We start from the raw sequence: 25,994 nt of genomic DNA, 5'->3' as shown, positions 1-25,994 counted from the left end.
TGATCTTTATGTCTTTATGGAACTGCACATCCTCCACAGATGGTAATTGGGACATTATGCAGTAGAGGGCTGAAATGAATGGTCACTGCTGCATACTCTTTTAATTAATGGCAACGACTGGCTTCTGTGATTAACCTGTATATCAACTGAAGACATCATATCGGGAAACAGCCCTTATCTATGTATCAGAGTGAGAGGTACTTCCAGAAAAGACCCTAGTCTCTCAAGACATGTTATCCTCCATTAGTGAGATGTGATTCTTAATTAAACACAATAAGCGCAGGCTAAGTTTTCATTTCCGTCTTGATAAGCCAGAAGAGTTCTCCGGAGAGCTAGTATGCAGTATGGGGGGGGGGGATTACGATTAGCTTTAAGCTCTGCTTGGTTTTCGCTGCCCTTGTTCGTCCTGAGCCGTCTGTCCTCAGCGGACTGAGACGCCCCCAGTGAGCTGAGGGGAACATGCATTTATATCACCCGTGTGGTCCTTACAGCCCTCTAGAGTTTTCATCCGACTCCAGTTTGAAAGAAACTGACATTTTAAGCTGCAATTTGCAATTAACTGGCTCATATTTTGGGTCGGCCCTCCATGAGGACCGTTACCGTATGCTAATTTGGCAACCGAGGACTTAAGGGGGTGAACTATATGTAAGTTTTATTACTGCTATGGCAGATGGTTAATGACCCTCAACAATGATAAAATATTTTATAATGATCAAACTCTGAGAACTCGAGGCAGGGGTGCAGCAAAAATGGGCGAAAGGAGACAAATAATTTAACAGCCTTCTGTCTGTATAGAGCCCCGAAACATTTTAAATACATCATGAAGACAAAGTCACAGAGGCTATACAAAGGCGATTGTGTCACATGTTTCATCGCGGCCTGACATTCCTATCAGTGATGGAGACTGACAGCCTGAGGCAGCAGGGATGTATTAATACTGAAAGTGTCCGTGTTACTTAAAATATTCAATGTCTCTAATTAGAATGGTCCATTACGTACGCCGAAAACATACAAAGCTCCCAGAACAATAGCATGGTCGTGAACATTATACCTGCTCTAACATCGCCGCCGCTTGCTCGCATTTCTTTTATGTGAGCAATGACAGACAAAAACCCTCTTTAGTCGGATTGTTGGATTTCTTAACAAAGTGATGAATCTTTCACGAAAACACTGTGATGTATAATCATTTTGTTTTCTAAGTGCCGCACTCTGATCATGAATTCATTCATTATCGCTACGTAAATACGACAACATTAGCGAAATGTTCAGTGTCACCGGCTGACAATTTTCTTTTTTATAGACAATGCTATAAGAGCATGTTGCTCCAAATGGCTCCTTCTGACTGAAAAGACCAGCACATCATTTGGAAGGCAGACACTTCATCACTCCAATGGCTTTCATCTCCATTTCTGAAATTACACAGATCCGCCACAACATTAAAACCAGGCCCCGGATCTTTTTTTTAATGTCGCGTCTGATCAGTGCATAAAGGTTTATAAGGGCCAACAAGAAAGGGACAAGGTCTTCTTTTTACAGGTCGACCTTTAAATGTTAAGCATTGTCAGAGAAGTTTTCGAAAACACAGTCCGGTTTCTTTACATTTCTCACAGCTTCAGAATCACAATCACCAGTAATGGCTTTGCCAAGATAATGTGATAGCAAAAGATTTATAACAATCAAACAGTGGATCGGCCGCGGAGATTGAGCCATTTCACAGACCAGGGGACAGACATCACTGTTGCCTTAACTGCAGCTCCTATTTCCACTTCTCATTGCAGGAGAGAATACTGATTCAAGCTATCATCTTCAGACAGGTGCTCTTATAGCCATCATCCATTCCCATTAGGTCTCAATCACATCTCAGTGATCCCAGTAGACAAAATGGGTCTGGAAGAAGGCAACCCTATAGTAACTTTCCTCGCTGAAATGTATTCACACACAACAACAAAAATTGCTCATGCTGGTATAGAAATGCACCTTGGCTTTTAGTTCAAGTACATTCAGCGGGGAGAGTGCCGGCAGAGGCACGGTTTTGAAATGATTGGATTTTATTTAAAGCTAAATGCCGGCATACATGATAAAATATGCTTACACGTGCACAGCTGCACCCAGTGGATAACACATGAAAGCATTATAAACATTTTCTCTGTTGTCTGCTGTAGAAATATACAAGATAATGTGGCCCTTTGGGGGGGGGGACGCAAGACAAACGCAATACAGAGTATGCAGGGGCAGGGTAGGAAAACTAAACCAACGTTTCCATTGCTCGTTTCCATTCATCTCTCATATCTGCAGGAAAATGGTTTGTGTGTGTATTAAAATTGAGACATATACTCGCACAATCATATTATATATCACACAAAGCGCGCTAAGTGCGTCTCAGGCCTTGAATTTAACGGTTCATTTGTGCTCGGCGCGCGGCGTCTCTTCACTCTGTGTTGCTTAAAGCAACCTTCTGTTGAGATTGAATGCAATTTGCTTCTTAAGTCATCGCCTCGGGCTCTACGGAAAATGAGATGTTACATTTTTCTTTTCTTCGGCAGCTGTTATTTTCATTCCGTCCCGGATCTAGAAAGACGCAGGACAGTTGACAGACTGTTGTCACGTCGATTGGCAAGTGAGAACTGGTTTAGTTCATGGCAAGTGCTTCAGAAGTTTCAGGGTGTGACAATGAGTGTCGGCGACGGGGCAGAGATGTGACTGTGCTGCCATCTTTTGGGTAAAGACAGAAGTACTGAAGTGAATACAGCATACATCCATAGATGGATAGATAGCTAGATCCCCAGGGTGGACACGGGGGAGCAGTGAGACCACAGACCCATATTTGTTTTACGTGGCCATTTGTCATTGCCGCTGCGAGAGTATCTCTGACACCAAGGGGCCGTGTCTGCCATGAGAACAAAAAGCATGGTGTGTGGCGTGCAGGGCTTCCAAGTCACTCAGCCCTCGGGTAAGAACTTAGTCCCAGACCAAAAGTGAGACCAGGAGGAGAGGCACGTGTTTGACTTTTACTACCTCAAAGTCTGAGAATCTTCTAAGAAGACATTTCACAGCGAACCTCACAAGGCGGTCTCGTGTACACAAGCCCAGTCAGCCTTTGAGGCTTTAGACGGAAAGATAAGGACATCACATTTTTAATTTGGCTTTATGTTTTTGATGTGCGACATTCTGTGGGTTTATGTTCCCACCAGGGTGGAATTTGGGGAAATGTGTGCACACATGCCTTATCTCAGTCAGTGGGGGTTGGACAGGTCTCTGTCGCATCTTCACTTTGTGGCCAGTGACCTTACTATTCGCCACGTGCTTTTTTGAGGTTGTTGTTTTTTTTCTAGTGTGTTATGTGCTCACAGAGATCCCACAGTGGTTTCAGGGGAGCATGTTGCTGAGAATGCTCCGGTCTCACAAGGGAAAAGCAGAGTTCAGAGCTCGCCGCTGAAGCCGGATGTGATTTCAATCCTTTATCTTTTAGTTTGAAAGAAAAATGTCACCCATGTGACCAATGCTCCACAAAGTGATGCATAATATCTCTCCCAGAGGAGAAAAAATTCCCACACATGACCATGCGGGATTATACCGAGTGTGGCAATATGGGAAGTTTGTTGATCATCACTGTCTCATTCACTCTGTAAATGATGAAAAGCACCAAAAATGCTTTTAGCTCCTGAAAGCTTCATTTGGTATGTAATAAATGCATTGATACCATAAAAACCATAGTATATAAAGGAGAACAAATATTTATTTTCTTACCAGATCATTGTTGTTTTGAGAAATTCAGGGTCAAATTCAAAACCACATTAACCCTTTGTGGTCTCAATGTTTTCCCCTTATTTTCTTTGGGTGTTTAAAATAAATCTGACCACACAATTTTAGATTATGATTCTCTACTTGATGAGAAAAGTCACCTGTATTTTTCGATGAAACGTCTCAACAGTTTTACACATCCTACTCTTGTGGTTTCGTACAAACCATGGGTGACTTTAATTCAAACGCACGTTCATCCCGTTCACTTTAATCCGGACCCAGATGTTAGCTGGAAGTTGCACTGACAACCCTGTAATGAGTGGTTGAAAAATAAAAAATAAATAGCCATCTGAGCCTTTTTTTAAAAGAACGTTTATTTATGGCATAGATGGCTTGAATGAAAATGGATAGCTCCTGACAACTCCATGTGCAACATAAACCCGAAGAGAATGGTAGATATAATTGAATCCATCATTTAAATAAGTAAAACTAATCTGTCAACGCGATGTACGAGTTCAAACTGTATTAAAGTTGAAGCATTAATTTACTACCATGTGTCACTATAATAACTTTATGGATAAGGTGCATATCTTTTTCACACGGTTAGCTGGGATCATCTACATGCATCTGTGTCATCTGAAATCTCTCTTTCTCCAGTATGTCATGTCTGACATAGACTTTACGTTTCTACTGTAACTCTGCTGATGAGTCACTGGAGCTTTGGACCGTCAGCAGTGTCTGCCGAGGGTCAGGGTCAAGCGTGCCAAGCGTCTCAGAGGAAGCAGATCGCTAGTTGCTGTGCGGGTGGACCCTTTTACACTGGCATGCGATGGCCTCGAGCAGTTTTCAAAGCATTTATAGTGATTGCTGTAATGTATGTGCTGTGGCTTGCATAGAAGACGGCGTGGTGTGAAACTTGTCATTATGCCCACTTTACTGTATGTTACAATCTCCCTTTTCCACCACCTCCACTCACTCGAAGTGACACGCGTTTTGTTTAAAAGACTTGGAAGGTCTTTTCTGCAAGCACAGCCATTAAAGGATTTACCCTTCAACACGAGTGGGAATATTTCAGAGCCAACTCCAAAAAAAAAGGTGGAAACAAATCAGGTGTATTTATCATATTCATTTATTAAAACTTAAACTTTATAAAATCTATGATAATGAAAGGGGCAATAAGTAATTTGATCTTTATCAGTCTTTGAAACCATCTCCCTCCGCACATGCCCACTCTGTTCTTGTGCCCTACATTTTCTCTCTGATCTAACAGAGAGGACGGAGGAAAAGCTGCGGGTTGTTTGTTAAACCCGCAGAGCTCCTGTCACGGGGTGTTGAAGCTTGACCCAAAAAACTGACCTCCGGTCTTTTTAAGGGGAAAATAAACAAAATCCAAAACTATATCCAATATCCAAAGATCCAACAAGAACAAAGGGAGGCACAGAGACCACACACACACACACACACACACACACACACACACACACACACACACACACACACACACACACACACACACACACACACACACACACACACACACACACAGTCTAATGAGTGTCTGGACAAGGGAAGGGCAGTCACAGAAATCAAAAACCACAAAGTCTTAACAAAAGGTCCACTTCTTCTCCAAAAAGTCCAAAAGACGTTTTGATCCCAGCGGACCATTACGGCTCAATTATGGTGCAGCTGAAAATATCTACTGATGCACATATGAACACTGTCTTGAAATTCCGGTCGCCGAGTACTGTTGGTATCGATCGACAATTTCTCCACCATACTGTCACAAGTAAAACAACAAAAATCCTTATTGTTTTGAAGATGCAGACTTCAGATTTTCAATGACTTAATATATCTCTGGGGAAAAAAGATTATTCATGCAATTATTCAAGATAGTTGTTCATCATCATCAAGTTGCTATTTGTAGTCCACCATATTAATATTGGATGTATGGCAGAGGTCATTAGTTTTACATTCTTTTTTCCCTGAGCATGTACAAATACTAGACGAACGAAGCTCAGCGAAAGAATCCTTCGAATCTAAAGCACCGTATTCACAGGAATACTTCCTGTTCTAGATGGATGAAATGCTCTGTTGATTCAAGTCTGAGTTTACCACTGCGTATACGTTGTTCCACGTGATACTGTGCATCTCGGTCATGGAGGACTTTGCCAATGCCCGCTCCCACCCACCCACGAAAGTATTGGGTGAAAAAAATCGATCTTCTCCTGACAGATTGATGAGATAGAGTTCTGCAAGCATTACAACAATACAGTGTAGGGAGTGATACTCACCTTCACACTTACCTTGATGTACATGCATCCTTAATGCCTTTGCTAGTGCATTTGACACGAGTGATAACAGTAAAAAAAAAAGGCCTCTCTTGGAAAACCCACAGATCAGCCAAGCGGACAGCCCATGTGATAACTTCAGCTCTAAGCTGCTGCTACCGTCGGAAGGAGCGTAAAGGTCAGATTGTATTCACCTTTTGTAGTCAGCTCAGTTTGAAATCCTCAACCAAATACTGATAAGTATAAGTAGTGTCTGGACATTATTGTTTTTTTCATTTTCAACCCTGTGCTTTGGGTGGAGCTTCTTCTGGAGGCGTACATAAAGATAAAGTTATTCATAAGAGCATAAATCCACAGGTTATCACTGAACAATCAGACCTGGAAACTCATGCCACTAAAATGGAGAGGAAGCTGTGAGGCACCTTCCTCGTTTTGGAATGAGCTCTCGCTTTCAAGTTCAGTATCAGTATTCCACAACACTTTTTTTTTTTTTCAGTGATGCTATATTTGATATCAGCTTGTTGTTGTCCTGCTTTGCATTACATAGCAATGAGCGGGAGCTCGCTCGTGTTGCACCCTTCGAGCCCTCGCCTCTGCTCCCAGCAAATGCTCAGCATTCAGTTCTGTGTTGGAGCTGAAGAAAACAATCACTGTGCACATTAATTCTCTCTGAACTTCTCTTGGACTCCCTGCAGGCCACGAGCAAGCTGTTGAAGATGCAGCAGTCTGACTGAGATGCACCAGCATGCACAATCTGCTTAACAGCCAATCCCATGTCTACTCATTTTCCATGAGAAGTGAACTATTCCCTCTGCTGCGCACGCAGAGATCACTTATGCAGCAAAGTATGTCACATGGGGAGAGAGAGAGAGAGAAATTATGGATCTCAACAGGATTATGGGTAGAAGCCTTGCGAATACTTAGAATTAAAAAGAAATCAAAGCCCACTGCACATGTGTACTTTATAATTTATGTTTCTCACCATAAGGGATCCATTATTTCTGCATTGTGTAGGCCTACAGTACGTCTACAGAGACTATCAATGCAGATTTAACATCAAATGTGAAATTCAACCTGCATTTCTTTCTAATTGTATGATTTCTTAATTGTTTTTTTTTTGCTTCTTCATCACCTGAAAATAAATAAACACTTGTTTAAGTATCAAAAAATCCTCCTCTCTCTACAGGTCATTCACTAGCAACAGTGGAGCCTGGGACTATTGCTGGCAAGGGAGGGAAAAAAGGTTTAAATACTGTGAAGAAGAGCAGCTCCACAGAGCCAACATGGCTACTCTTCGTCTTTCTACTCGAAAGATCCACGTCGACCGTTCATTTCTGATAAAAGCTCAGCCACGATTTCCCCACTCGAGCATCGCCGAGCAGGCAGGGCTCTCAACGCGTGTTTGCCCAGACACCTGGCCCAGAACATTCTTCACTTGCCCGCCCCCCCCCGCAAACTACCCAAGTGCCTGAAAGCAGACAAACATTTACTTAGTCTCATCTGTGTGATGGAAAATGCTGGTTGGACATGATAATCGATGAGTTGTTTTTGTAATCCAACAATGCACTTGACTGTCTTTTATGCTCCTTTCCTTTCGAAGTTTGTATGAAAGTCATTTCAATAAGTGCTTATCAATAAACTTGAATTTATGAATCAAGCAGCATCTTCCCAAAACCCTTCCTTGTAATCGACTCCCAATATTTTTCCGTTTTTATAACGTTTTTTTTAAGGTTTTATACTATTTATGATCGTCGTCCGTTTCTTTGTTTTGTTTCTTGGAAAGAATACGTTCACACGTTGCAAAGCCTAATGGCTTGTGTGACAGAATATGATAAATGCTCTCATGAATATGGAAGAGACACCAATGCCCTCATCACACCGATGTGACATTTCTGTCTTGTTTACTGGCACCTCATTAACCTTCTGTTCCCACACACCCTATCACAGGGCAGCCATATTTCAGAATAAGAGAAGGCACATTAGTAGGGACCGTGATTGTTTCACATAAAATTGCTTTCTGTTGCCTGCTGGTGGATCTCTGGCAATGTACCCAATTACTCGTGTGCCTCCCAACGCCCTGCTGGTGCTGGTGCTCGCCTTGCAGCGGACATATTTGTTTTGGTGTGAGCAAGTGCAAACTTATTAGCCTCCTGCAGAGTATTCTTTGGAAAATAATTAAACCATTTTTTTTTTTTCTGGCAGCCATTTGAAATTATTCCAAGAAGAAAGACAAGTTCTGAATGTCTTACCAAAGCCCATGGCGACAGGCAGTGTGTGGAGTTGAGCAAAGCACGTAGATTTCAATATGAAGCAGTCAACATGCAGTGATTTTTTTTTTTTTCCCCTCCAGATGCAAACTCATGTAGCTTGATACCAGATGGGTTAAGTCACTCATGTATGTATTTATGAAAGCCAGAGTGTCAGAATTAAAAAAAAAATACATTCAGCTTTAGTAGCTGGCAGATGCAAAAAAGTAACCAAGGCACATGGGTGTACACAGACGCACTGGATCCACTGGCTCTTCTTTTTCGTGTAGACTACATGTAGTTAAAATTGATTTTTCATCCTCTCTGCTGCACCACCAGATGCTCCGTGGCCAGTTGACATTTGATGATACAGAGATACAGTATAGGACAATCTGGCAGAGAGCAGGTGACCGCTGGCGGCGCTTCTTCGTTTGGATGCATTAGGTAAGCCTCCACCTGCTCCGTTCGATAGGAAGCTGCGTGAATATGCAGATTGTGGATTCTCTGTCCACTGCCAGGTGGTGCCACTCAAACTGTATCTCTCCTTCAATAAATACCCAGTGTTATTTTCGCTGGTCTCTCTTTTGACTTTGAATTATGCTGCTCACGAGCTCAAAACACAAACTCTCAACATGTGAGCTTCTGCGGCAGCAGAGAGGGAGGAGGAGAATTAGAAGGAAACGGGGTTGTTTTTCTGACTTCCGCCCGATAGAGGCAGGGGTCACATCGGCTGGGAAGTGGGCAGACTCTCTGGGAATTCCATGCTGCTGTGTACTTCCCGTATGGGAGAGACCCTTCCAGAAACCGAGGCTGGACTTTCAACGAATGTCGGCACAGTCAGAGCAGGGCAGGAAGCAGAGAGAGTGCATCAAGATATACAACAATGTTTTCATTTTGAAATGACCAGCATTAGCCATGACTCAACTTAAGTAGGTCCTGTAAATTTAGAAGTCACCGTATTTACTGAATATCTTGTTTTAACAGGGCTTTTAAATTAAGCAAATCAAGACAGATCTGACATATTTTGGCTGGATCCAGTAGATTAAATCAATCTGTCCCCTCTCAGAGCTCATGTTCAGTAAAGGGGTAAGTGATTAAACAGTGCCCTCTCAGTGTCTCTGCCAAACACATTGCTTCATTCTCAGGAAGTTCTGATGATAAGGTTCTGCAACAATTAAGGTAGAAGAAAAAAAAAAGAAAAATCTGAAACAAATTAAAGTTAAAAAAAACCCGAATTAACACAAACTCAGTAATGGAGCCTAAAAGGAGACCCCCGATTTAAACATTAATATGTACTGTACTGTGCATGTCAGGTTGTGAATGTAAACATTTTTACAATATCTGCTTTAATAGCTTGTTGAGTATCACATTCTGCAAAAGCTCCAGGATTTTCCGATCCATTTAGCTTCTTGAAGTGAATATTGAACCAGGGATGAAATGTAAAATATATCAGACTTGGAAATCGATTTGGAAACATCAAGCAGCTGTCTTGCTGGGACACTACTCTCCTCATCTCAGCTTGACTGAATCATCCTGCATGGTTCTGTTTCTCTCAGAGACAGAAAAAGACTTGAAACGTGCACCACATCTTCATGGGAATAAAAGACATGTCTGGACCAGAACTGCTGTCTGTGAGAGATGAATAGTGAGAAACTTCAATGTCAGCTTCTTGTTGGTCAAACACAGTTCATGACCTAAATGTTAGTAATGATGAACATCATTATCACTTTGGGCTGTTATGACTTGACAGTGTTTCTATGCCATTGAACACAAGAAGATGCGGGAGTACGACTCTATCAGAGTTTTGAGTTTCCGTCTGCTCGTTCATCTTTTCATGCATTCGCTCCAGGTTTTTGTGCATGTTCCTGTTCTCCCGCCCTTCGAATCCCCTGCTCCTCCTCCCCACAGCTGCTTTTCTGAGAACTGTGTCAAGATCTGCCGTAAGATACCACAGACGTTACGGTGATATAACGTCAATTACACCACTACTTGTGTCATCGAAAGAGAAGCGCACACACAGGCAGGAGCTGTGTCTGTGTACAAAAGCAGCAATACAAAGGCTGGACCGCTTTGTGCGACCGTATTCAACACTACGTAGCAAACATGGCAACTCGGAGGTCGGGTCCACCTCACGTAACTATATTTAACTCATTCAGAGTTGACGAAAAAAACCTCGGCCTTTGTTGTAGGTGATTATACATGTATAAACACACAGTTATGGACAATATATTAAATTTCTGTGTTCTCCTAAATATTAACCACTGTAGCTTTAAATCGCGTAACTTGTATTAATTTTATAAATTGTTTCTTTTCATATGTAGTGTAAATATAGTAGCTTTCCCCACTGTCATTTAGATTGCACCTTATTTGCTTTAAATCAACACGCATTATAGAACATTTTGAAAGTAATTGTATTTTTCTACTTGAGCCTCATTAATGCCACTACCTTTCCTGACAGGCCAAATTCTTCCTCACAGATCGGCCTGCGGGACGCACCCATTTTGAACATGGGAAGCTCCTTTCTCCGCAGGCCAGCGAGACTGTTTCCCCAGAAGAAGTAGGGAAGCAGCTCATTATTTCTGGCCTCAGTGTTCTGCTTTTGGCAGAACTAGTGTGTCGGACAAAGCAGCCAGTTAGTGGGAGAGTAAGTATTGTTCGGAAACTTTAAATTAGCTCCCTATCACTCTCCATCCGGCTGCCCTGATTTTCTCTTTCCTGTGCAGTTTCCTGAGATATCAATGAGAAACGAACAATTACTGCCGGAATTCACTGTTGGTTGGCTCTCAGGCCAGTCTAAATTTAGATTTTTCTCATTCAATTCAAAAAATAGTTTTCGCCACGCTGAGGTTGTGACCCGTCATCCGTGCTCAGTCAAAAGACGAACAAGAAACGATTGTCCAGACAGGGATTGTGCAAGTGCTTCCTCATAACATTTACACATCGGTACAAATGCTTGGAAGGACCTCAATTAAATCTTCCATAAAAGTAAAAAAAACAGAAAAAAACATTCTTACTCTATTAGGTATGAAGATTTTAACACTCTTTTACAACTCAGTTTATCCGTCTGAACTGTGTGGGTTTGATCAGATTTGATTAACATCTTTCTTTTAAACATTAACATCATCTTCCTCTTGTTTGGGAGAAGGTTCACCTGTATATATACACCATTGGTTCACTAAGTTTAAGTCACCTCATGAATGAACATTGATTTTAAAGGGAATTTGTACTGTAATGGATTATTTCCATTTTTTTGCCACTTTCTACCTCGAGTCCTCTACTTTATGTTATAGGCGTAAATGTTGTACTTTTTACTTCGTTACATTTATTCAACAGCTTTTGTCGTAAGTTTGCAGATTTAAATCAGCTTACAAGACGTGAAGGAACTCGTATATAAAGGTGCTGCTTACATGTTAATATACCAATAATAATATCAGTCATCCAATAATGATAAAAGCAAGAATATAACACTCTTAAGCTTTTACTTAACAGACCATTGCTGTCCAATGAAAACAAAGGATCTCCACATTTCTTCTGTTTTTTCCCAGAACATGTGTTCTTAGTTGAGCAAGTGTAGACAGTGTGAAGGTCTATTCTATTTATTAATTTGCCACAAACATCCGGCAGACGTGCAAGACAAAGAAACGTATTCATGTTTGGTTAGTTGATGGTTGGAAAAAGTTCTTCTGAAGCTAAACAATCAATTGAAAGGCTCACTAGACTCAACAATGTGAACAGATATCTCTTCAATTAATTTTTTGTTATTACAGCTTTTACTCGGGCTAAGGGCCTGGTTGCAGTCTAAATCTGTCAGTCTTTCGGGGTCATTTGTTTAGTCATTTTGTCATGAGAGAATTTAATTTCTATTAAAATCAGGGGCTGTCAAAATGTCCACACTTTGACACTCACCAGGGGATTTTTAAGTGTGAATTTTAGGGACTCCTGGCAAGTATAGAAATCAGCACAATACACACAAACACACACACACACACACACACACACTGAATGAGCACAACATGATTTCAGTGGTAGTTCAGTCAACGTAACCACCACATGTGCTGTTCAGCAGAGACAAAGTAGTCTGGAGGAAAATCTGTGCAGAAGCGTCTCCTTCTCCTCCCACACATCTTATTTCATTGGCTGCGAGGCATGGTGTCACAGTGAGGACTACCCTATAAAGAGTCACTCTCCTACACAGAAGGCAGACCAGCTGAGAGCTCACACACTGACAACAAGGAAAACGGCTCTGCAGCATACCTGACAGAACCTTTGGAAATATTCACCCTTGAGCAAGAAAAGACCTCATCATGTGCCGAGGACTCGATTCCCTGCCCAGCACCTGTCTGGAGAGGTGAGATCCACTGTGGTTTTCTGACGGGGTTTTTTTTTCGTTTTGAGGGGAAATGTATTATTCTTGCACTTCAGGAATATGACAGATGGACCAAAACATGTATAACTTGTCCTTTTCTTAAATAACATGTCCTCTTTTTTTATCTTTGCAGGGCAAAGGAGCTGAAAGCTCTGTTTGGAAGTTTACTCCAGAAGTCAGATCACAGCATCACTGGCACTGGACAGTCAAAGAAATGTAACAAACTGAGGTAAGACAAAATGGATTTCTCCATGCACGCCTGTAAGTTGAATTACAGTGGACAACAGTGATTTTAAAAAACTTTTCCTAATTATGTTTCTGTTGTTGCTGCAGGTTAAATATCAATGAGCCTCTGAAATGGAAGGAATCGTTTGAGAATCTGCTTTCCAGCCAAAGTAAGAACAATCCTCAACATCACTCTTGCAGCGTGCAAAATAAGTTTCGATGATTCCAGATGTTTTCAAATGACTGCCAGATGTCAATCTTGTCTTTCTCCTGTTTCCAGATGGACTGTGCCTGTTCAGAGCATTCCTCGTCTCTGAGTTCAGCGAGGAAAACATTGCCTTCTTCTTGGCTTGTGAGGACTTCAGGGCAGCTAAACCCGCAAAGCTGGCCACGAAGGCCAAAAGAATTTATGATGAATTCATCAGAACTGATGCACCAAGAGAGGTAAATCTCCACTAACTATAAGTAGACACCTTAAGAGGCTCTGTTGACTGTTGTTATTTTCTCTCATCTTGCTGCTGAGGGCCAATTATCATCTCTAACTCTCCTTTTTTCTATTCTTCTATAGGTAAATCTGGACCATGTGACCAAAGCCATCATAAAGGAGAACATGGAGCATCCCAGCCAGTCCTGTTTCGACTTGGCCCAATCCAAAATCTACACCCTGATGGAGAAGGACTGCTACCCTCGCTTCCTCAAGTGCCCCACGTACCTGGAGCTCAGCAGACAGACCAAGACAGGCTAATAGAATTGACTCCTGAAGAGATTTGCCCGCAAGCCGCAGATGGGATGTGATCACTCCCCAAAGTCACTGACGCACAGCGGAGACTGGAAAAGTTCGGATGGAACGGATTACCTCAGTCCAAGGAGTTTCACGCCATTTCATGTGGAGGTTGCACGCCGATCAGGGTCCGAGCTGGAAGCTAAAGGACACTGTGGCTGCGAGAAGAGACCGACACAGACTGAGTGTCTCTAAAAGAGACGTGTACTCTACATACTTGAGCAGCGGAGTGGCATGAAGAATAACATGCAGAGACAATAACTTAATTCCACACAACTAAACTACCACTGTGATAGATGCTATTCTTTATTTATTTATTTATTCTTTATTTATTAAAAGTTTCTTTTTGGCTGTGTGAATGTTTGCTGTGCAACTGGTTGGTGAAAACTGATTTGTATTTTACATGTTTTTATCTGAAGTACTGTATGTGAAATCTGTGCAGTGAATAAAAGATTCTCAATTTACTGGGGACAAACTATGACTGTTTTCTTCCACTTGTGCAGATGGAGGATGTGGCTACTGAAGGCAGGAAAAAATGTGGGAGCATGGAAGAAGAAAACTTGCTCATGAGCACTGTTACAGCTGCTAACTAATGTGTAGCCTCAGTAGTTCCACTTCACAAGTGGGTGACTGGATGACTCATTTTCTCTGGGGTTACACTGAATGGAAGATATGTAATGAGTCTCACACTCTCTCTCTCTGTGTCTCGTGTGCGTGCGTGAATCATCACAGAAGAAACTATCCACAATCTCAAACAGCAGTTATAAGTCCAACTGGTCATAACACTTAAAATGTTCCAAGAGGATATTAATTTATCTCAGGAGTCTGACTAGCAACTGTACCACACACACACACACACACACACACACACACAATTTGATTAAATTCTTAAGTTACCAGGCAACAGTTTTCCTTTGAGGAATAGGCCTATGGCATAAATACTCTGGATCCGTCAAAGAAGATATACTTTAATGTGCCAAATAGTGAGCTGGTAGGAAGTTGGGTTGTTTTAAACCAATGGAGCCTGCTGACTTTGCGTCTCACTTCAGCTGCATGTTTCTAGCTGTAATGACGCATGTGATTGGCCATTTTCATCTCAATGACCTGAAGTCTACATACACTTATTTTTCTTTTACCTTAACAACACAAGAAATTGTTTGGCCGTTTCTCTTAAAGCGCAACATTCCACATCTACCTTTGCGCTCACCCTGACATACAGCATGACCTGACTGGTATACAGCTGGGGGAGGACCACACTGGAGCAAAGTTATTCTACCAGTTTGTGTCATTTTCTTTTATTGCAACCTCATGGGCTTTAATCAAATTTTCTTACAGGCCAAAAATGGATGGAGGCTGGAGGTTCCCCAGCCATGCTCGAGTTTGAAAGTTACTGTGCAGACATACCAGTCATATTAATCTTCTCTATTCCCATCGAAGTTCAAAAAACGACAGATCCATGACAACTGTGCAAACTCCATCTGCTGAAGAAAATCAAGGGATTTGATCAAAAGCTGCCAAACAGCAACTAAATTGAAATTATGTGGAATCCTGTTTCTGAGGTAAAGTAGGAACGACAAAAGTAATTAAAGCAATTAAAGCAATATTTTGACACTCTGGAGAGTTGACTGCTTTAGAAGAGATGGATGAGCTCTGAGTTAGATGAGAAGAGTAGTATAACTCTCATGTTGCAAAATATTTTGCTGGATCCTGAAGCCAGTTAGATTAGTTTAGCATAAATAACCAAGGATACGCAGCTAGCCTCATTCTGTCAAAATATAATGTCTGACTAGCATAGGGTATTTTTAAATCTCCAAACTGGGACACTTTTACCTGCAAACCCACATATATGAGCTTTTTGTTTAATTGGATTTTTCATCAGCACACCTTTCGACAATGTGGACAGAGTCTGGGCAGATCCCCAAATCAATCAAAACATTATTTGAATGGACACCTACAGTGTGTGGAAAACGCAGCATATTCATTTCATATTGTGATTCAGATGTAAATAGAAAAAAAGAGTAGAAGAAGAAATGTAATCCTTCAGATCAAAGCCAACTTCAAAGGGATTCTATCCACCATCGTGACATTATCAGCAATTTAAGGTATATAGGACTGCAGCTCTCCAGTGAAATCATTTAAACCAAGGGACAGCCATTGTGAGGAAGAAAAAAACTTTTGATCAAGGTACACCATGCCCGACATAAGTAAAAAACGTAAAGAGGACAAAGGTTCAAAAGAGCTGCATGAAGGACTTTTGATAAGCTGTGTTTATAAAACGCCATTGTATGCAACTGACGAAATTCAGCGGGAACTTGGCAATGAAAGCAAGTCTCATGCAGACAGTGTGTCACAAGACCGGCTCTTGCTGAAAAACCTGAGGTCCAAGCAGGATGCCCTCAGTCAAGAGATGGTGGAGGAACTCCAGGTGGAGAGGGAGAAAAAGCAGATTCTCCTAAAAGAAGAGGTGAGAGTCAGAGATTCTTACCAAGAGGACAGCCAAAGGTATGAAGTCAATATCCTCACAGTGAGGCAGCGGGCTCACAATCCTCAGCGTGAGCTTGACACTGAAATCGAGTCTCTTGAAGATGGAGTGTCACGGAGCCAGCTCTTGCTGCAAAACCTGAGGGCTAAACAGGACGCTGTCCGACAAAAGACGACGGAGGAGTTTCAGGTGGAGAGGGAGAAAACACAGATTCTCCAAGAAGAACTGGATAGAGTCAGAACTTCATACCAAGAGAACATCCAAAGATATGAAGCTGACATGCTCACAGTGAGGCAGCGGGCTGATGACCAACAGTGTGAGCTTGAGAAGCTGCAGATCCTCACAAATGCTTCCCCTGATGCCAAACCCATGCAGAATGAGGTGCCTGAGGAGATTCCCATGAAACAAAAGGCTTCAACCTGGGAAAGAGTCCAACACTTTCAGGGACTGAGGAAACCACAGATATGGGAGAAGCCAAAGGACCCTGCAACCCACTGTACCTCATATCAAGAGGACAGCCAAAAGTATGAAGCTGAAAGGTTCACCATGAGGCAGCTGGTTGACAAGCTCCCCTCGATGATGTGTAAACCCGGCGGGTTTTCGGCCTCCCCAGCCACTGCAGGACGACTGACAAGAGACACGCCGGACGTCCCTGACGAGCCCTCTTTTTCAGGCTTCTGTGCACACATGGAAATGGTGGTAAGCGGGGTTAAAATCCTGTTTATGATGGATACAGGTGCTCAAGTAACTCTCCTTAGCCACTCCCTTTTCCGAAAAAGCTTTAAGGATATTCAAATGAGAGATACAACTGAAGTACCCTGGCTTAAAATACTAGGAGGCAATGGGCTCAATTTCCCATTCCAAGGGTATGTAGTGCTAGATTTTAAGGCTGGAGACATTGAAATAAAAGAAAGAGGAGTGTTGATAGTAAAGGATGACTGCTTTGGCACCCAATATGGTTTGCTAGGAATGAATGTCTTGTCAGAAATCTGGAAGTCTGTTTGTGGTGTTAAAAACCTTGAGTGTGAGTTTGACAAGCTGCAGTCCCACACAAATGCTCTCCCAGATCCCACACCCAAAACTGGCAGGTTTTCAACCTTCTCAGCCACTGCGGGGCAACTGACCGGTGATGTAAAGGATGAACCTAATAAGCCCTCATTCATAGGTCCCCATCCAAAAGTGGAAATGGTGGTAAGCGGGGTTAAAATCCCATTTATACTGGATACAGGTTCTCCAGTAACTCTTCTTAGCCACTCCCTTTTCCGAAAAAGCTTTAAGGATATTAAAATAAGAGACAAAACTGATCTCCCCTGGCTTACACTCAAAGCATCCAATGGGCTCAAAATCCCATACCAAGGGTATGCAATACTAGATTTTCAGAATGGAGGCATTGAAATTATGGGGAAAGGAGTGTTGATAGTAAAGGATGAGGACTGTAATAGCACCCAACATGGTGTGCTAGGGATGAATGTCATATTACATATCCTTAAGTCTGTTTCGACTCTTAAGAAAGCTTTGAGAGATCTTGACAAGCTGCAGTCCCTTACAAATGTTCTCCCTGATCCCAAACCCATGGAGACTAAAATGTCTAAGGAGATCCTCACAAAGCAAAATGATTCAAAAGGAAAAAACAGAGATGGAAGAAGCCATAGGACCCGGCACCCAACATCAGCTCCTAGAAAGAGGAAAGCCAAAGGAATGGTTTGAATTACTGGGCAATTAATTAATTGAAAGCATTCCTTGAAATATTTAGGGGCAGCTCTTTTTGTGAGTTTATTTTTTACAATGTTCCTGAAATAAATGCTAGTTAAAAAATATGTCGGTTTGTGTTTTTCGCTCATTAAAATACAAATTTCGAACTAACTGCATTTCCTTTAAACCAACTCGCTTCCATGTGTGAGTGCATGTGACATGTTTAGTAGTGCCACTGGAATAAAGGCCTCTGACAATTTCTGCTGTGTAATTCAAACACTGTCCCACACATTAATTCAAGATTAAAATAAACCATTATGATGAGTTACATCATGCTAATTACTGAGCTTTGGGGGTAGAGTGATGTGTTGTCACAATAGGCTTAATTGTAGCTTAGGTAAAGATTAAAGGAATTTGGTGATATAAGCTTGTTCACTTGTATCCACTTGAATGAGAAGACCACTCTTATATGTATGCAAATTAATGCAGCCAGTTATCTTAGTTTAACGCAAAGACAAAGTTTTGAATAAGGTTGGACTCAAGTCCAGGGTTTGGTTTGGGAGTAAGCTTTGTCCATGTGATCCAACAGGACCGGGCTTTGAAGCACTATCAATGTTTGTTTTTCCAATTTTTCTGAGAAGCATCTGAGTGTCAGGGTCAGTTGTCATGGAAACAGCAGCCTCATACAGAGCACCTCCACAGGCAGGTTTGTTTACTACCCTAGCAGCCACTCACTGCCTGTGAGTCACAGCAGCCTCCCCTCCCTTTTGTAAATCGGCCCCTTCCCTCCATTCTACCGCGGTCAATCATCGCCGCCCCCTCGCAGCACTCCCCCTTCCCAGCACTACAGACTACTCCTGTTCAAACACTCAGCCCCTAAAGTAGTGAGGGCAATTTCATTAACACCACTCTCCCACTAATGGAAAATGGTAGAAGCTCTCTCTCCTCTCCACCCCTCTGTCTCTCATCCAGAAGTGGTGAGTAATGAGTCTTCCTCTGAACCTGGACATGCAGTACAGTGACTGAGATTAAGTGAAGAAACACTGATGTTTGGTTTTTTTTCTTTGGCTCAGCAAACTGACACTCTTGTCCTCCAGGAACATGTGGACTTGACTTTTAATTGTAACTTGCTCTTTGCTCTAGACATAACATACTGTATTTGTACAGTATTCTGTGTGGGAAAGTATTCACGAAAAGAAAAGAAGCACATACGAACCTGTTGCGGCAGGACTTCATGTGTTCGAACTGAATTTGGATACATTTTTTAAAAAGAAACTTTTAACATAAATGAAAACTCAAATAATACAATTAATAACCGAGCAGTAGAGAGAGCAGATTAAATTTTAAAAAATTATAAATCATGCTTGTAGGTAAATTGGTTCACTGTGGCAATAGCAACTTGGATAAACACTAAAAAGCCCTAAATTGAAAAAAATTTGAACATTAACATTACAGCTGCAAGTGTCCCTACCAAATTCAAATCGAGGGAGATTAGACTATTGTGATGGAAACCTTTGTATTTTTGTGTGATGCATGTACTTGCATCCAGACGTGCGGACAAAAAAACCTTTAGCTTTGAAATAAGAAAACAACGAGTGAATCATAATTAACTGAATGCCTGTCAGAGTGGGACTGGACTCCAGGCTCATTTTACTGAGCTTTCTTGCTGTTTTTGTTCCCTTTTTTTTTTTTTTAATGATCTACATATTAGATGTCCATCGTCCTCATTCCTTTTAATCAGTACATTAGTAGTAGTATCAAAATACATGGACCAGTCACAACATTAAAACAGGTAGCTGGTCGCGGTAGCCTTTTTGGTGTATATCAGTGGCCTGTGTTTTGTAAGATGTCATTCCTAACCATCAAGTAATGCGATTAAATATTTATTTTGTAGCTTCCATTATTTTCCATGGCTTCCTAGCTTAAGTAAGTGACAGTAATGTAGCAGGTAGCGCTTTAAGCCCCATATTCAGCACCTAAACAGCACAGACATTTAATGAATGAATTATAACAGAGATATATATATAGATATAGATATATATATATAGATAGATAGTATAGTTGAGTTAATGTTAGTCTCATTCCACACTGCACAGAGTAAAGTAAATGTGTGACTGGAGGACTGAAAGTGATCTGAAGGATGATCATAAATCCTGTAAATTCACATGAGGTTTTGATGGTGCCCTTAAGTTGTTATACTAAACAATAAGGTAAAAACAATTTTCAGATGACGTTATCTTAATGGCTTTGGATTAGTCCAAACACTTTTGGTTATCATGGGAATTAGAAACTGTCACCAAGGTTGAACGTCACAGTACACAGGGACAGTTAAATCAATGGGTGGCCTGGATATTAAAAAAACTGTCAAGTTTTATATTTTGCAATTGTAAAGTCAATCTGTCGACTTCTCTGCTCCAGTCATCAAACTGGAAAGAAACCATGGTCAGTGCTGGTTGTCTATAGTGTTGTCAATTTGTTCTAACAGAAAGAAGAAAACAAATTTTAAAAAATAAAAGGTACGTGGATGTCATGAAAATCTACACGACTGGAGCTCAACTTTAGTAGACTATTTTTAACAGGAATTACTTGTGGCAAAAGAACAAGAAACCAAACTACAACACGGGAAAAAACACTCAGGGCTTTTGACAATCAGGTCAAATTAACATTGAGAAAATAGTGTTGGATACAGCTGACAAGATCAGAAGGAAGATGAATGTGACGGCCATGGCCACACATGGTAATGTTGCATGATGGCCACGGCCACATGGCTCAAATACTCGACCTGAGTAGTCTGCTGCTCACATAACTCTTTTAATTTATTTGCCACACAGTTTCATTTCATTTGCATTCAACCACATTCCATTAGTTAACATTACAAATTATTTGTCCTAGTCCGTTATATTCACCCTTTGTTTCTTTGTCTCTGAGTTACTGTGAGCATGGGAGGTCTCTTCCTGGTTCTGCAAAAGGCGCGGCCGAGGGCTGGGGACACTTAAATGCTGGAACCAGCTGATCGGGCTAAACCATATGCTGCCATATCATGGGTGTATTAGTATTTAGCTGGTTTGGCTTTTGTATTTAGTTGTAGTTGGTGTCCATCTTATCTTCACCTCGTGTATTATTTGGTTCAGCCCAACCAGTATATATGTTTCCCAACAGTTAACATCTCATTCATTTAGTTGGTCTCTTTGGTATGGTTGTCTTATGTTGACCTCTTTAATAGGCCTAGTTGTTAAATTGTTTGTTTATATTTATTTTCTGTTTTTGGGGTAAATAAAAAAAAAAAAACTCCCGATTCCTCTTTGCCTCTGCAAGTGTCCCTGCCTCTTTTCTGATAAAACCCCCTTTCAAGTAATTATTTTCAAGAAATAATGTGAATGATTACAAGAACCTGGAAGAAAAACAAGCATCTGCTCTAAAACAAGATCCCATCACCGACAATTGCAAAATTACTGACCAACTGCACAACCAATTTCTGTGACCGACAGGATGGTTATTTTACTGTGATTTCTTTGTGATGTATAATCTTCATGTTCAGATTAAAAATAGTTATTCCATGCTGGCTAGCCAGAAATAACCGTGTGATTACACAATACATCTCCATGATTATAAAACACAAGGTCGTGTTTAATTTCAATACACGTTTTCTCAAAATTCAGGATCATGAAGTTTACACTGTAAACAAACAGGTCCCGCGCCCAGGTGAGCTGTGGTGGGAGAGGCTAAACATGGCGCTTTTTTAGCATGAGTGACTCTGAAGCATGGATCAGTTTAAGTAGAGGGCTTTAAATGTCAGCAAGGTGGAAACGTAATGTGGCAAAAAACAGGCGGAGCCCTGTGAAACAGTGGATCTGTCTCTACTTCACTGGTAGAAGTGAGTCAGCACGCTCATATTAAAACATATTTGTTGTGTGAGTGGTGATGAATACCACCACCGACGGTGCTTGAACTCGGTGGAGTGGTGTAAAAAAAAAGAGCTGTGGTCATGGTTACCGGGTTACCAAGGCAACAAACCAAGTGGTAACTAAGTGGTCCCATCCCAACCTTCACTCGAATAAAACCCCATTGTGCTATAGGAGCTTCTGAGCTCATGTTTATTCCATGTGGTTTGACGAATTAAAAAAAAAAGAGGTTTCCTGAAATAAACTTGTTTGTGTCCGCTTGATTTAAAAAAAGGGCTCTTGTCATTCACCATAAAACACTTGACAATCACATCTGACATTGTATTAAAACGTGAGATGTGAGGAGATTACTCGCCGGTTTTGTTGCGTCAACATCTGCTCTGCCTTTTTTCATTTCATAAGCCAGCAGGGACTCCATCCATTCACAGCATACAGTGATGACTCACACAGTCATCCCATAGTCAGAAGACTATACATGGTAATGTAACGTACGGACTATGTGGGGTGGTTGTCTGCATGTTGAGGTCTGTCCAGGGTGTTTCCCCTCATTTCCACACCATCTGGGCAGCAAACTTACATTAAAAAATATGTATACACATACAAAGCATAACAAGTGTAAGTTAAAGTCCCTGTTTCTGAGGACCTGTCTCATAAGATATTCTCTTTGTGGTCTTTTTTCTAACTTCTTTGAAAAAATCATCTGCTGCTGGTGTTTCAGGAACCTTGTGAGAGGGAATAGCTCCACCATCCCATGTCATGACACAAGATATTGAACTTTTGCACCAACACTTTTCCCACATTCATTTAGAAAATGTACTTTAAATATGTAAATGATAAAGTCTGTATCATACTGTACACTAACAGGACTGTTTACTTCCTGAAACAGCTCATCACGCCATGTAGCTGTCTGGTTTGTTTAAATTTCCTAACTTATTATCCATTAGTTGGTTTTTACTTGAAACAATATTGCAAAAATCATGAACCATTTAATGTCTTTTATCATTATGTTGAACAAGTCCAGGCATTAATCAGACAATAATCAAATGTACAGCTAATAGCATTGGGATCAAAGTTCATGAAGTTGCTCTCTGGATGATTAAAGAGGGAACTTTATGTGCTGAAGAGTTGAACACAACAACAAAATAAGCACAAAGTCAAACAGAGGCCATCATGCTCATTAAAGGGACAAACATTTATTTATTAACCTGCCAAGAGTTAGATGTTTATACTTATACCATTCTCATACGTGTCCATTAAATATTAAGCTGCTGCCAACAACCTGTAAGCCTAGCTTAGCATAAACACTAGCTCATCTTTCGCTCCGTTAAAAAAAATGCAACCAGCTCATAGGGGATTGTTTTAATCCAGCCAGAAAGGTAAAGTTGTAAGGGAGCTCCAAGGTACCAGAAATGGATTGCTGGATGCTGTTGGGATGGCTTGGCTGACCCGTCTCTTCAATTTTGCATGCAGATTGGGAACAGCACCTGCAGATTGACACACTGGGGACGTGGGTCCCATTTCTGGAAAAAAAGGACCAGAGGGGGGAAACGGAATTGTGGAGGAAAGCTTGTGCCAGCCGGTGTGTCGAACCTTGGATTCAGGAGAAGCAATTCGGATTCTGCCCTGGCCATGGAACAGTGGACAAGCTCTTTATTTATTGCCAAGGCTGCTTGAGGGGTCATGGGAGTTTGTCCATCCAGGCTACACGTCAGGTCAAGTCAACTTTATTGTCAATTCCTGCAGGATTGTTCCAGACATACAGAGGAACTGAAAAACCGTTTGTCCTTTGCCGATATGAAATGGGCCCATGAGCACTGAGGTCACCCCCAGTTTGCACTGGGCTGTTTGCAACTGAGTGTGAAACAGCTGGGATGAGAGTTAGCACCTCCAACTCGGATGTCATGGTTTGCTGCTGATAAAGATGAATCCCTCCTATTGGACGGAGTGTCTGTGCCCAAGCTTGATTGACCTGCTCCCCCCCAAACTTGAACCCAATGGATGGATGGATGGATGTCAAAGTTTGTCTATTGGTCAGTCCACCACATTTGTCATTATTGGATGGACTGCTGTTTGTTACAGACACTCCTAGTCCTCAGGAGATGTGTCTTACTGACTTTGTTGAACTCCCTAGATTTTAATCTCGTGCTACTGTGTAAGTGACACATCTCACCAACGACTGAATGGATACAATTTGGCACAAAAATTCATGTTCCCAACAGGATAATATGTAATAACTGTTGATCATTTTTTGATGTCTATCAGCTCCTTGATGAGGTTGAAATTTGAATCTGTCCATTACCTTGGTTCACCTGCACAACTGGTCATGTTTCCCATCAGCCTCACATGTTTGTTCTATTTATTTTACACCACTACGAAGTAGCCTTCTGCATTGACTGAACCCCATTAACGTACACACCGACTCTTCATATTTTTAACCTGAGCTGAAACAGTAAACAACGTGGCAAGAAAAATTTGCCGTTAAACAGAAAATTGGCATTTGTTCACATCAAAATCAAATAAGAGTTTGCACTGAAGGTCCAATCATGATGTGCTGCAGTGTGGACACAAAACCCACTGTCTACACAGCAAGATAATAAAAAAAAAAACACGAGGCTTTCTTCCTCACGTGGCACATGGGAAGCTGATGGAGACATAAGAAAAAGCACTTACTTGACCCTATAATCGCACGTTCCCGCACCAGCTAAATAGCAATCGTGTGAGTTATCTGTTGCTGACTGTTAAAATAACTGTAGCATCTGACGCACATGCTTCAGCTTTTACTCATCTTGTGATAAAACCCACACAATGTTGTGCCTCTTGTCTGGAGTCAGCACAGCTTTACAAAATGAACCCCCATAAAGTGCAAACGTACGACAGCAGCCATTGTAGCAGTCTTTGGACAAGCTGGCACGTGCCGGGGAAAAAAGTCATTCAGGCTGCAGGAACTGGATGCACTGGGCGAGACGTCAACTACTTCAAATGGGGCAATATACAGGAGATGGTCTCCTCAAGCAGCGGCTACAGTATCTCTGCTCTCTTCACGTATGATCTCATAGGACACTTTGTTCATGACAAACAGGGATGAGACACCTTTATGCCAAAAAGTACAAAAGTGAGAGCTGCGGGAGGGTTTTTTGTGACAGAGCACTCGGTGCATTTGGACATTAATGGACAGTCCCGTATACTGAGACTGGGAGTACAACAATTGTGCCAAGTGGTTCGGGACACGGGTCAACAAAAGACAAGCTGTGCAAATAGATAAAGGAGGGTACGTAGAGTTAGAGGGAGCATCCATTAGACATAGTGTGGATGTTTGGCTCTACCTGCACAGCCTGGTTGTACAAGCTGTTACAAGTTTTACATCCTGTCAACTACAAAGAGCTCTGTTGCCACCTACTGGACAAAAATCATACTTACAGGTGAGAGCAAGGGTGCAGGTTTCACTACAAACTTAGGGGAAAGAAACAATATTGTACAATTTCTCTGTTGGTGAAAACTCTGACAAAGAAAGACATACTAATAAGCATGAATGGCAATCTCTTGTTTTTCTCTACCTCAACAGGGACAGTAGTTCAAAGTGAAATGCCGATTTCATACAGGTACACGGTAAGAAACTAGTCGATGTGACATTCTTTATATTATATTTTGTGTGTGTGTGTGTGTGTGTGTGTGTGTGTGTGTGTGTGTGTGTGTGAGTGTGTGTTTGTGTGCGTGTGTGTTTGTGTGCGTGTGCGTGTGTGTGTACTCAAAAATATAAATTTAAAAAATATAGACTCAAGTGAAAGAAAAATACTTCTCAGCCAGAGCCATTTTTTGGCCAAATGGCTTTTACATGATTGATTTTATCTTTGTCTGTATTTGTTACTTTTAATTTTATTTTAGTATTTTTCTTATTAGTCTTTTCTTTTACAGTTACTGTTAACCATTTTATGTGACATCACTAGATATTGATTGTTTACTTGTTTTTTTATTTTGCCTTCTATGTGAAGCACTCTCAGACAGCTGTTTAGAAATGTGCTGCGTAAATAAAAGTATAATTATCTCGGTCAAGGAGGTTATGTGTTCGGTCTGTCTGTGTGTCTGTTTGTCAGCAGGATTAATCAAAAAGTTATGGACGGATTGGATGAAAATGTTATCAAAGATAGGTCACCGCCATCGTAACAGGTGAGCACATTTCCAGATCCGGATCTGGATCCAGGAAAACCTTTCTGAAGGATTCTTCACCATTACGAGATAGAGGGAAAATTTGACATTTGGAGTCACATTAAAAA

The 25,994-nt window shown here is 41.4% G+C and overlaps 2 protein-coding genes across 2 annotated transcripts; both read left to right on the top strand.

Annotated features, from left to right (window-relative positions):
• The first annotated feature begins 12,482 nt into the window (after window positions 1–12,482).
• On the top strand, window positions 12,483–14,111 carry LOC118310877 (regulator of G-protein signaling 16-like). The gene is made up of 5 exons (XM_035634196.2): window positions 12,483–12,623; window positions 12,775–12,870; window positions 12,975–13,036; window positions 13,147–13,310; window positions 13,435–14,111. The coding sequence occupies exons 1-5, from the start codon at window positions 12,580–12,582 to the stop codon at window positions 13,609–13,611; spliced, it is 543 nt and encodes a 180-aa protein (XP_035490089.2). The 5' UTR covers window positions 12,483–12,579; the 3' UTR covers window positions 13,612–14,111.
• A 2,209-nt stretch (window positions 14,112–16,320) lies between these two features.
• LOC118311473 lies at window positions 16,321–25,789 on the top strand. The gene is made up of 2 exons (XM_035635384.2): window positions 16,321–16,828; window positions 23,194–25,789. Exons 1-2 carry the CDS (start codon window positions 16,409–16,411, stop codon window positions 23,395–23,397), a joined length of 624 nt encoding a protein of 207 aa, XP_035491277.2. The 5' UTR covers window positions 16,321–16,408; the 3' UTR covers window positions 23,398–25,789.
• Window positions 25,790–25,994: the final 205 nt, after the last annotated feature.

Source organism: Scophthalmus maximus, chromosome 5 (genome assembly GCF_022379125.1).
Source record: "Scophthalmus maximus strain ysfricsl-2021 chromosome 5, ASM2237912v1, whole genome shotgun sequence".
Classification (NCBI taxonomy): Eukaryota; Metazoa; Chordata; class Actinopteri; order Pleuronectiformes; family Scophthalmidae; genus Scophthalmus; species Scophthalmus maximus.
This window is presented reverse-complemented; position numbering and strand designations above follow the sequence as displayed.

Coding starts and splice junctions, on each gene's coding strand:
- LOC118310877 (XM_035634196.2), top strand. CDS start 12,580: ATGTGCCGAGGACTCGATTCCCTGCCCAGCACCTGTCTGGAGAG. Junction 12,624..12,774: donor CCCAGCACCTGTCTGGAGAG/GTGAGATCCACT, acceptor TTATCTTTGCAG/GGCAAAGGAGCTGAAAGCTC. Junction 12,871..12,974: donor AAGAAATGTAACAAACTGAG/GTAAGACAAAAT, acceptor TTGTTGCTGCAG/GTTAAATATCAATGAGCCTC.
- LOC118311473 (XM_035635384.2), top strand. CDS start 16,409: ATGCTCACAGTGAGGCAGCGGGCTGATGACCAACAGTGTGAGCTTGAG. Junction 16,829..23,193: donor GTGCACACATGGAAATGGTG/GTAAGCGGGGTT, acceptor TTTTGCATGCAG/ATTGGGAACAGCACCTGCAG.